The sequence below is a fragment of the Pecten maximus genome, chromosome 5, assembly GCF_902652985.1.
Source record: "Pecten maximus chromosome 5, xPecMax1.1, whole genome shotgun sequence".
NCBI classification, from domain to species: domain Eukaryota; kingdom Metazoa; phylum Mollusca; class Bivalvia; order Pectinida; family Pectinidae; genus Pecten; species Pecten maximus.
In genome coordinates, this window is record NC_047019.1 from 49,342,068 (window position 1) to 49,354,505 (window position 12,438).

General features: G+C 38.9%; 1 protein-coding gene and 1 long non-coding RNA gene across 12 annotated transcripts in view; one reads left to right on the forward strand and one right to left on the reverse strand.

Annotated features, from left to right (window-relative positions):
* The first annotated feature begins 1 nt into the window (after position 1).
* On the forward strand, positions 2 to 3,756 carry LOC117328270. The gene is made up of 2 exons (XR_004532942.1): positions 2 to 196; positions 247 to 3,756. It is a non-coding gene; the product is annotated as an uncharacterized LOC117328270 (long non-coding RNA).
* A 121-nt stretch (positions 3,757 to 3,877) lies between these two features.
* Positions 3,878 to 12,438, reverse strand: part of LOC117328267 (neurofilament heavy polypeptide-like) — a 60,369-nt gene continuing 51,808 nt past the window's right edge. For all 11 annotated transcript variants that reach the window (XM_033885745.1, XM_033885739.1, XM_033885740.1 and 8 more), the window contains 3 exons: positions 9,673 to 9,767; positions 7,728 to 7,797; positions 3,878 to 7,099 (listed from right to left, as the gene is read on the reverse strand). In XM_033885745.1, the coding sequence (XP_033741636.1) occupies positions 6,869 to 7,099; positions 7,728 to 7,797; positions 9,673 to 9,767 (396 nt within the window). In that variant the 3' untranslated portion in view covers positions 3,878 to 6,868. The remainder of the gene's footprint in view (positions 7,100 to 7,727; positions 7,798 to 9,672; positions 9,768 to 12,438) is intronic.

The following is a 12,438-nucleotide window of genomic DNA, read 5'->3' on the forward strand; positions in this document are numbered from 1 at the left end:
TCCCAGACTTGTCACTAAGATACACCAGGGGGAATAACTCTGTACAACTAGTGACAAGTGTCTCCCAAGGTACACCAGGGGGAATAACTCTGTACAACTAGTGACAAGTGTCTCCCAAGGTACGCCAGGGGGAATAACTCTGTACAACTAGCTAGTGACAAGTGTCTCCCAGACTTGTCACTTATAACTGGCTAAGGTACACCAGGGGGAATAACTCTGTACAACTAGTGACAAGTGTCTCCCAAGGTACACCAGGGGGAATAACTCTGTACAACTAGTGACAAGTGTCTACCAGACTTGCCTCAAATAATAAATCAGGGTTCACTGGCAAAATAATTGTACCAAAATTGTCTCCCATACTGGTGTCCAATGACTGGCTTTAACGTTTGGATACTCCCACCCACACTCACCAACAGGTGTATCACGACACTTCCTCAGGCTTTCTTCAGTCATGATATGGACAGACAAATACTGGATATGAGTATGGACATTTGTATACTCGACATGTCTACATGAACTGACATGGGTATTCTGACTCCAGGAGATACATTGAACTAGAATTCCATTTTAAATGTCAGCAATTGTCCCTAGTAAACAGAGTTACAATAAACCTCATAGCAATTCATAGTGATTCATATTCAGGTACTATTAGTAGCGCATGTTTAGGAGTTGTAACATTTTGCTGTGTGACACATGAGACTTTTCTTCGTTTAGGTAACACCCACCAAAATTATACGACAATTCTGCTTTGTGGTACAAACATCAAATTTCTTTTGTGAGATTCCTGCTCTGTTAACTTGTATCTTGGTGTTAGCTGCTGGTGAGATCTTTGTCTTCCCGTCACCTAGACTTTTATTTATCTTCATTCTCATTTATCATGAGATCAATAAAATATATGTACAAGCATTGTTTAAAATGTCATCAGTGTTTGTAGCTCTTGTAATTATCTAAGAAACTGTTTGGTCAGTTTGAGAACACAATGAAGATTTGACATTTGAAATCAAATTTACTTCCATATGATATTTCTGTATGCCAAGTCATCTCCTTCTGACACAAACTTTTTAGTGTCTGTATGTATCAGGAGAAATATTCAGGTATTTGTGTTGGAAAATACCAATCCTGTTTTTGTAATCTCATCTTTGTTACAGTATCAAGATTGTAAATAGATAGGAATGCATGTAGAGATATGTAAACATTCGTGCAATATTGTGTAAGTGGTCATCACCAATATCCCGGTATATAATACAGTGATTACCACTCAGGCCAGAGTGCTCAACATATTCTAGTAAGGGTGCTGTCCTCATAAGTCACTACTTCAATTGTATTACAAGCTGAACATTCCTATGTTCCTTTTGATTTTAAAAAGAATTTTAATATCCATATTTCTCATATGAAAGATAATTAACTAGCTATTAATTTGGTCACCAGGGCCCAGTTGTTCAAAAGATGATTAGCTTAATCACTTGATTAGTGAAAAATTCATTTCTCATTTGTTGCAAAACCTGCGAGTATATCATCTTTAAATTATGCCAGTTGGAAGAGAATTAAGAATTACAGAATTTCATAAAGTTTTGTCAAGTTAGTTCTACCAGAAATTATTATATCAGGATTTGAAAAACGTTGTTAAAATGTGATTAGCCTAATCACCTTTCGAACAACTGGGCCCAGATGGAAAAATCTACAAGGATTTAATGTTTGTATACAAGTCTGCTTATTGGGATTCGTATATGTACGTGCACTCTTATAAGGATATAGGAACAGCCACAGTATTTTTATGTGTAATCATCTATTTTCAACAGCTAACCCTTAAAGTATGTATACAGAAGCCTGAGCAACAGTTTTAAAACAAAAAAATGACTAATAAATGTGTCTGTCCTGGTGTGTTATTGGACATCTGTAACCAATTATGTATATGTTATTGTGTAGTTTTATACATTAAGAAACTTACTTACAGAAAACAGTATATATATGTATATCTGTATGTATGTTACGAACCATAGCTGGATAATACCAGTTCTACAGTGTTAGAACTCAGATTTGGACGTGTATATTTTGAGAGTGAATGTTGAGTGAGGTATCAGTGTAATTGCCTATACTTGTACTTCTCATTAATATTATTGATACTATGGTTTCTGTGGTTTCTCATCATTTGTTATTTACTATTTATAATCTGCCATTCCCTACAGATCATAGTAGGCTGGCCAATATCTATAGAGGAACGGTCCATCATGGTTACTGAGGGATTGCAGTTTACACATCTGAGTCTATTTAACCAAGTGTAATACAATCGAAGTGTGCCTGATGTGACATCACGTTGTGGTGATTTCTATATTATGTTATGTGTGGTGGTAAATGACATTCATGCTATCCCCCAGCATTGGTATGGCTTATCCAGCTTGTTCATTGGTTGGATTACTTCTATATCACTGATGGGGATGGAAGGATCATCAACAAAACTCTTTATATTAATATTTTTAACACTTCATGTACATGTAGTGATCAAAAGTGGGAACTTTGTAATGCCAGATGTATTGCATCATTTTATTTTCAAAATCTGTGTTCTGTTATAGTCCTCGTTCTAGTCTACAGGTTCTTGTTCCTTTAAGTCCAGTCATTCTGTTATTCCACCACAAATTTCTTTGTGTTAATATGATGTGCTCTGAAGTGTCACTATTAAAGTATTTTCCAAAGATTTAAAGAGCTTTAAACAAGAAATGTAGACCCATGTAGTGAAGAAATTCAAGCTACACTATCTTACCTATTATTCTAGTAAAATGATTCTGTTTTGTTAAAGATAAGGTTTCTAAAATTGGTTGATGAGGAATAAATGAGGCAGACAAAAAGGTTATAATTATAAAGAAACAGATAAAAAAGTAATGGTAAGAAGTTTTTAGAAAAAAAGTAATTTAGGGTGTCTTTAATAGGATACTTATATCTGGTGACATAAAATTGTCTCCCCTTAGATTCACAAGGCCATTTGACTCTTGTTTGAATCTACCTGACCTTACCAAAAATGCTTAGAGAACTTCAGGGAAGGTTTAAGAGAAGCTTTGCACCTCTGTTATAGTCTAATAATTATAATTATCATTTGATATTGATTTAAGTCAGGGGCTTGTATTTTAACATTACATTTCCACAAGAAATATTTTGACTTATTTATACAAGATGAGAAAGTCTGTATGTACTCCCGTTACCAAAGAGATACAGGTGTCGTTAAGGTGCTGTCTGTGCTGGGCACTACATCATTGTAAATACACATATTTATATAAGCTTCTCTTCATTAGCTGTAACCGATCTATCATTGTTATGCATAAAAATAGGCATATTAACAAAAACTAATTAATAATTAACAATAAGAGTTATACATTGGTGATTCAGTGTTTCTCCCAGTATTTTACTCATCGTATATAGACCTTAACAGGTTAGCAATTTAATGGAATTATTTTAATATGATGTGAATAATCCTGTACTATTTTGATGAATATTTTCTTTAATTCAAAAAGATCAAGTGACATGGAAATAATGAAAACATCTGATGGAGTTCAAAGCATAATAAATATATATCAGCCTTTGTATAATTTCCGTATTTTGTGGTTGCACCAGCATTACACAGAGAAAGTGATTTGTCATTGAGGTGGACACAAAGTGCTACTGTGTATCGTGTAATGTCCACCTGTTGTATCCTGTACATAACCTTACATGGTGCTCACTATCGCACCATTCTGCTGTATTTAGGCAATAAAATCTGGCTTCATATCATAATGTAGCTTGTCTTGTTTTTAGCCCACCATCATCAAATGATGTGCTATTCAAATTGCCCTGCATCTTTTGTCCGTAGTTCTGTGGGAGACTTAAATAATGTAAAAAAGTCTTTGAGGATGATTGTTAAGTTTTATTTGCTTGACATTTATATGGTCTACAAGGCTGGCAGATTGAGGTGGCAAAGTAAAAAGCCTGATGAAGTTAACGCTAGGTTTTAAATTAATGTACTCGCATCAAAACATTAATCTCTGAATATAGGTCTATGCTTCATCCAGGCACTACCAACAACTTATTAAGTGAAACTTTCTGTATTGTATCCCAGCCAGGATCAATATATGAAAGTACGATAAATGTTACCTTGATTTGTGTTGATACCATGATTACATGCATATTGCTTTTACCCGAGGTAACTACAAAAATAGAAAGATTTCGCAACTAAAGGATGTTTATATATATGGCAAAAATAGAGAGATAAAGGGATCCTCTCATAAAAATGTGTTTTAAATGTACAGAATACAAACCGAAATAATACATTTCAAACTTATGCATCAGTCAATCACCATTCACCTGTGGTAACATTCGATAGACACTACCAGGAAATCTACATACACCACAGCTTATAAAATATCACAGCTCAATATCATTCTACAGACACGTGATCTACCAGACATATCTTAACATCTCGTGACACTTTGTATAACTAATAAATATCCAGTGTACATAACAACCAAATCTAAATTGTCTCTACAAATATCATGGACAATATTGTACTTCAACATTGACGTTATGTTTTACATGGTTCCGACAGTATATATTGTCCCTTGTTCTATCATACTGTATAGTGCATTCAGGCAATATTTCAGAGGTGTAATTCTGCCCTCAGCTGGGTTAAGCGTATGAAGTTGAATATACTTCCCAATAAAACCAGAGAAGTATAGTTAGCACAGAAACAATGTATGCTGTCTACAAAAACATATGGAGTCTCCGATTACAAATAACCTGATCACAGTGTCAGTACATCATTTCTTGTCACAGATGTATTTTGTCTCTCGCTGAATTCACTCGACCAGTACCAGCTGACCATTAGTTATCACTTAATTGCCCGACAACCAAAACCTCTCGCCGAGTTCCAGTTGACAATCGTTTGTCCTGTGTAACAATTAATTTGCCACTAGTTTATTGTTTGTTGGAACATTTATGAATTGCTCATTTAGTTTTACTTGTCGCGAGTATCGTCCAGAGAGTTGTGCTGTATGGAAGTCTTACTTGTCGCGAGTATCGTTCAGTGGGTTGTCCAGTATGGAAGTTTAACTTATCGCGAGTATCGTTCAGAGGGTTGTCCAGTATGGAAGTTTTACTTATCGCGAGTATCGTCCAGAGAGTTGTGCAATATGGAAGTTTTACTTGTCGCGAGTATCGTCCAGAGGGTTGTCCAGTATGGAAGTTTTACTTGTCGCGAGTATCGTCCAGAGGGTTGTCCAGTATGGAAGTTTTACTTGTCGCGAGTATCGTTCAGAGGGTTGTCCAGTATGGAAGTTTTACTTGTCGCGAGTATCGTCCAGAGGGTTGTCCAGTATGGAAGTTTTACTTGTGGCGAGTATCGTCCAGAGAGTTGTGCAGTATGGAAGTTTTACTTGTCGCGAGTATCGTCCAGAGGGTTGTCCAGTATGGAAGTTTTACTTGTCGCGAGTATCGTACAGAGGGTTGTGCAGTATGGAAGTTTTACTTGTTGCGAGTATCGTCCAGAGGGTTGTCCAGTATGGAAGTTTTACTTATCGCGAGTATCGTTCAGAGAGTTGTCCAGTATGGAAGTTTTACTTATCGCGAGTATCGTCCAGAGGGTTGTCCAGTATGGAAGTTTTACTTGTCGCGAGTATCGTCCAGACGGTTGTCCAGTATGGAAGTTTTACTTGTCGCGAGTATCGTCCAGAGGGTTGTGCAGTATGGAAGTTTTACTTGTCGCGAGTATCGTCCAGAGGGTTGTCCAGTATGGAAGTTTTACTTATCGCGAGTATCGTCCAGAGGGTTGTCCAGTATGGAAGTTTTACTTGTCGCGAGTATCGTCCAGAGGGTTGTCCAGTATGGAAGTTTTACTTATCGCGAGTATCGTCCAGAGGGTTGTGCAGTATGGAAGTTTTACTTGTCGCGAGTATCGTCCAGAGGGTTGTGCAGTATGGAAGTTTTACTTGTCGCGAGTATCGTCCAGAGGGTTGTCCAGTATGGAAGTTTTACTTGTCGCGAGTATCGATCGTCCAGAGGGTTGTCCAGTATGGAAGTTTTACTTGTCGCGAGTATCGTCCAGACGGTTGTCCAGTATGGAAGTTTTACTTGTCGCGAGTATCGTCCAGAGGGTTGTCCAGTATGGAAGTTTTACTTGTCGCGAGTATCGTCCAGAGAGTTGTGCAGTATGGAAGTTTTACTTGTCGCGAGTATCGTCCAGAGGGTTGTCCAGTATGGAAGTTTTACTTGTCGCGAGTATCGTCCAGAGGGTTGTCCAGTATGGAAGTTTTACTTGTCGCGAGTATCGTCCAGAGAGTTGTCCAGTATGGAAGTTTTACTTGTCGCGAGTATCGTCCAGAGAGTTGTCCAGTATGGAAGTTTTACTTGTCGCGAGTATCGTCCAGAGGGTTGTCCAGTATGGAAGTTTTACTTGTCGCGAGTATCGTTCAGAGGGTTGTGCAGTATGGAAGTTTTACTTGTCGCGAGTATCGTTCAGAGGGTTGTGCAGTATGGAAGTTTTACTTGTTGCGAGTATCGTTCAGAGGGTTGTCCAGTATGGAAGTTTTACTTGTCGCGAGTATCGTCCAGAGGGTTGTCCAGTATGGAAGTTTTACTTGTTGCGAGTATCGTCCAGAGGGTTGTCCAGTATGGAAGTTTTACTTGTCGCGAGTATCTTCCAGAGAGTTGTGCAGTATGGAAGTTTTACTTATCGCGAGTATCGTCCAGAGGGTTGTGCAGTATGGAAGTTTTACTTGTTGCGAGTATCGTCCAGAGGGTTGTGCAGTATGGAAGTTTTACTTATCGCGAGTATCGTCCAGAGGGTTGTGCAGTATGGAAGTTTTACTTGTTGCGAGTATCGTCCAGAGGGTTGTCCAGTATGGAAGTTTTACTTGTCGCGAGTATCGTCCAGAGGGTTGTCCACCACAGATTGGTGTATCATAATAAAGAGAGGAATGTAGGAGAGGAAGTCGAGTAGGTCAAGTGCATCCAAGTGTGACAGTTTCTCTCTGACCTCTATCTCGTGTGCTAGACTGACCCCTCCTGCCCTAAGTTCCACACATAGTTGGTCTATAGAAATCTTGTTGGTCTCATGGTCAACATTGCACTCCCAGAGTTTCTGAAATAAACAAATAATGTATAAAGTGATGTCATTCCTTATAAGTATGCAACTGTTTGTGATGACTATAGTATTGGAATCAAACTTACAAAGAGAAATTGCTATCTAACTATTTTCAACAATTACAAAATGACAGCCATACAGACTCCAGTTCTCTAGCCCAAAAATGTTTGAACAAGAGACCCAATGGTCCTGCTCTGTCAGTCAATCAAAAACAGGCTGTTTACTAAAGCTCACCCCTCCAACCTGGAATATTGGTTAAGTTCAATTTTCAACAAAATGTGTTGGGTGTTGTCCCAGGTCGTGATTTTAGGCATTTTAATATATTTAGGCATCTTTGTTTTTGAGAAGTCATTCAAAGGAAAAAGTTGACACTGGATAGACAACAGTTGATTGGTGACAGATGCCACACCTTAGCATAAGCTCACTTGCAGGTGCCATAAATCTCTAAATCTGACTGTGACTCATTATCAGTAGACAACAACTAATTCTACCAGGATTGTTCCTTCAGCAGTGCTAGCTACAGGAACGAAAGATGAAGAATTTCTATGAATGCTTTACAAGTAAATTAATGTCTATCTGGCAGGAAATCATACTAAAAGTTTATAGTACATACTATTATACTTACTTTACACATAAATAACTTCATCTCTAACATGCCAAAATCCATTTTACCAATCATGTTTCTCATCCAATTACTGAAACAAAATAAACCGTATATAAATTATAAAAAAATGCAACATAGCAACACAGATGACAAAGGAAGACAAAACTTGCAATCTACAGTATCTAATCACCTAGCCAGAAATACCAGCAGTTTGTACCTCTGCGCCACATAAACGTTCTTAAAGGGTTCAATGGTTCAGTGATAGTCTGCCCAATACCCTGACATGACCATAGTGACATATACAGCATGCAACAAATCAACAAGGAAATGTTTATGTATGTTTATGACAATGACTGGACATTTGATGATTAAGACAATGACTGGACATTTGATGATTAAGACAATGACTGGACATTTGATGATTAAAACAATGACTGGACATTTGGTGGTAAAGACAATGACTGGACATTTGGTGGTAAAGACAATGACTTGACATTTGGTGGTAAAGACAATGACTTGACATTTGATGATTAAGACAATGACTGGACATTTGATGGTAAAGACAATGACTGGACATTTGGTGGTAAAGACAATAACTGGACATTTGATGATTAAGACAATGACTGGACATTTGATGATTAAGACAATGACTGGACATTTGGTGGTAAAGACAATGACTGGACATTTGATGATTAAGACAATAACTGGACATTTGGTGGTAAAGACAATGACTGGACATTTGATGATTAAGACAATGACTGGACATTTGATGATAAAGACAATAACTGGACATTTGGTGGTAAAGACAATAACTGGACATTTGGTGGTAAAGACAATAACTGGACATTTGATAATTAAGACAATAACTGGACATTTGATGATTAAGACAATGACTGGACATTTGATGATTAAGACAAAAATTGGACATTTGATGATTAAGACAATAACTGGACATTTGATGATTAAGACAATAACTGGACATTTGATGATTAAGAAATGACTGGACATTTGGTGGTAAAGACAATGACTGGACATTTGACTGGACATTTGGTGGTAAAGACAATGACTGGACATTTGGTGGTAAAGACAATGACTGGACATTTGGTGGTAAAGACAATGACTGGACATTTGGTGGTAAAGACAATGACTGGACATTTGATGATTAAGACAATGACTGGACATTTGGTGGTAAAGACAATGACTGGACATTTGGTGGTAAAGACAATGACTGGACATTTGGTGGTAAAGACAATGACTGGACATTTGGTGGTTAAGACAATGACTGGACATTTGGTGGTAAAGACAATGACTGGACATTTGGTGGTTAAGACAATGACTGGACATTTGGTGGTAAAGACAATGACTTGACATTTGATGATTAAGACAATAACTGGACATTTGATGATTAAGACAATGACTGGACATTTGATGATTAAGACAATAACTGGACATTTGATGATTAAGACAATGACTGGACATTTGGTGATAAAGACAATGACTGGACATTTGGTGGTAAAGACAATGACTGGACATTTGGTGGTAAAGACAATGACTGGACATTTGGTGGTAAAGACAATAACTGGACATTTGGTGATTAAGACAATGACTGGACATTTGATGATTAAGACAATAACTGGACATTTGATGATTAAGACAATAACTGGACATTTGATGATTAAGACAATAACTGGACATTTGATGATTAAGACAATAACTGGACATTTGGTGGTAAAGACAATAACTGGACATTTGATGATTAAGACAATAACTGGACATTTGATGATTAAGACAATGACTGGACATTTGATGATTAAGACAATGACTGGACATTTGGTGGTAAAGACAATGACTGGACATTTGGTGGTAAAGACAATGACTGGACATTTGGTGGTAAAGACAATGACTGGACATTTGGTGGTAAAGACAATAACTGGACATTTGATGGTAAAATGAGATAGTGACTTACTCGAGGGCAGCAATTTTTTGTGAGAGAGCAGCTACCACAGAGAAGAGTTTGAAGTCAGCACCATTTTTAATACTGTATCCTGTCAGCTCCAATATCTGTAACAAATATACACATTAAAGGTTTACCCTATAACCTATCGTTTACCCTATAACCTGTCATTTACCCTATAACCTTTCATTTACCCTATAACCTGTCATTTACCCTATAACCTGTCATTTACCCTATAATCTGTCATTTACCCAATAACCTGTCATTTACCCTATAATCTTTCATTTACCCAATAACCTGTCATTTACCCTATAACCTATCGTTTACCCTATAACCTGTCATTTACCCTATAACCTGTCGTTTACCCTATAACCTGTCGTTTACCCTATAACCTGTCATTTACCCTATAACCTGTCATTTACCCTATAACCTGTCATTTACCCTATAACCTGTCATTTACCCTATAACCCTCCTCTAACTTACCCTGTACAGATATTTCTCCTCTAACTTACCCTGTACAGATATTCCTCCCCTGACTTACCCTGTACAGATATCCCTCCTCTAACTTACCCTGTACAGATATCCCTCCCCTGACTTACCCTGTACAGATATCCCTCCTCTAACTTACCCTGTACAGATATCCCTCCTCTAACTTACCCTGTACAGATATCCCTTCTCTAACTTACCCTGTACAGATATCCCTCCTCTAACTTACCCTGTACAGATATCCCTCCTCTAACTTACCCTGTACAGATATCCCTCCTCTAACTTACCCTGTACAGATATTCCTCCTCTAACTTACCCTGTACAGATATCCCTCCTCTAACTTACCCTGTACAGATATCCCTCCTCTAACTTACCCTGTACAGATATCCCTCCTCTGACTTACCCTGTACAGATATCCCTCCTCTAACTTACCCTGTACAGATATCCCTCCTCTAACTTACCCTGTACAGATATCCCTCCTCTAACTTACCCTGTACAGATATCCCTCCCCTGACTTACCCTGTACAGATATCCCTCCTCTAACTTACCCTGTACAGATATCCTCCTCTAACTTACCCTATACAGATATTCCTCCTCTGACTTACCCTGTACAGATATTCCTCCTCTAACTTACCCTGTACAGATATCCCTCCCCTGAACTTACCCTAGTACAGATATTCCTCCCTCTGACTTACCCTGTACAGATATCCCTCCTCTAACTTACCCTGTACAGATATCCCTCCCTCTAACTTACCCTGTAACAGATATCACCTCCTCTGACTTACCCTGTACAAGATATTCCTCCTCCTGAACTTTACCCCTGTACGATATCCCTCCTCTAACTTACCCTGTACAGATATCCCTCCTCCTAACTTACCCCTGTACAGATATTCCCTCCTCTAACGTACCAGTACAGATATTCCTCCTCTAACTTACCCTGTACAGATATCCTCCTCTAACTTACCCTGTACAGATATCCCTCCTCTAACTTACCCATGTACAGATATTCCCTCCTCTAACTTACCCTGTACAGATATCCTCCTCTAACTTACCCTGTACAGATATCCTCCTCTAACTTACCCTGTACAGATATCCCCCTCCCTCTAACTTACCCTGTACAGATATCCCTCCTCTAACTTACCCTGTACAGATATCCCTCCTCTAACTTACCCTGTACAGATATTCCTCCTCTAACTTACCCTGTACAGATATCCCTCCTCTAACTTACCCTGTACAGATATCCCTCCTCTAACTTACCCTGTACAGATATTCCTCCTCTGACTTACCCTGTACAGATATTCCTCCTCTAACTTACCCTGTACAGATATCCCTCCTCTGACTTACCCTGTACAGATATTCCTCCTCTAACTTACCCTGTACAGATATTCCTCCTCTAACTTACCCTGTACAGATATCCCTCCCCTGACTTACCCTGTACAGATATTCCTCCCCTGACTTACCCTGTACAGATATCCCTCCTCTAACTTACCCTGTACAGATATCCCTCCTCTAACTTACCCTGTACAGATATCCCTCCTCTAACTTACCCTGTACAGATATCCCTCCTCTAACTTACCCTGTACAGATATCCCTCCTCTAACTTACCCTGTACAGATATCCCTCCTCTAACTTACCCTGTACAGATATCCCTCCTCTAACTTACCCTGTACAGATATCCCTCCTCTAACTTACCCTGTACAGATATCCCTCCTCTAACTTACCCTGTACAGATATCCCTCCTCTAACTTACCCTGTACAGATATCCCTCCCTCTAACTTACCCTGTACAGATATCCCTCCTCTAACTTACCCTGTACAGATATCCCTCCTCTAACTTACCCTGTACAGATATCCCCTCCTCTAACTTACCCTGTACAGATATCCCTCCTCTAGACTTACCCTGTACAGATATCCCTCCTCTAACTTACCCTGTACAGATATCCCTCCCCTGACTTACCCTGTACAGATATCCCTCCTCTAACTTACCCTGTACAGATATCCCTCCCCGAACTTACCCTGTACAGATATCCCTCCCCTGACTTACCCTGTACAGATATCCCTCCTCTAACTTACCCTGTACAGATATCCTCCTCTACTTACCCTGTACAGATATTCCTCCCCTGACTTACCCTGTACAGATATCCCTCCCTGACTTACCCTGTACAGATATCCCTCCCCTGACTTACCCTGTACAGATATTCCCTCCCCTGAACTTACCCTGTACAGATATTCCCTCCTCTACTTACCCTGTACAGATATCCCTCCTCTAACTTACCCTGTACAGATATCCCTC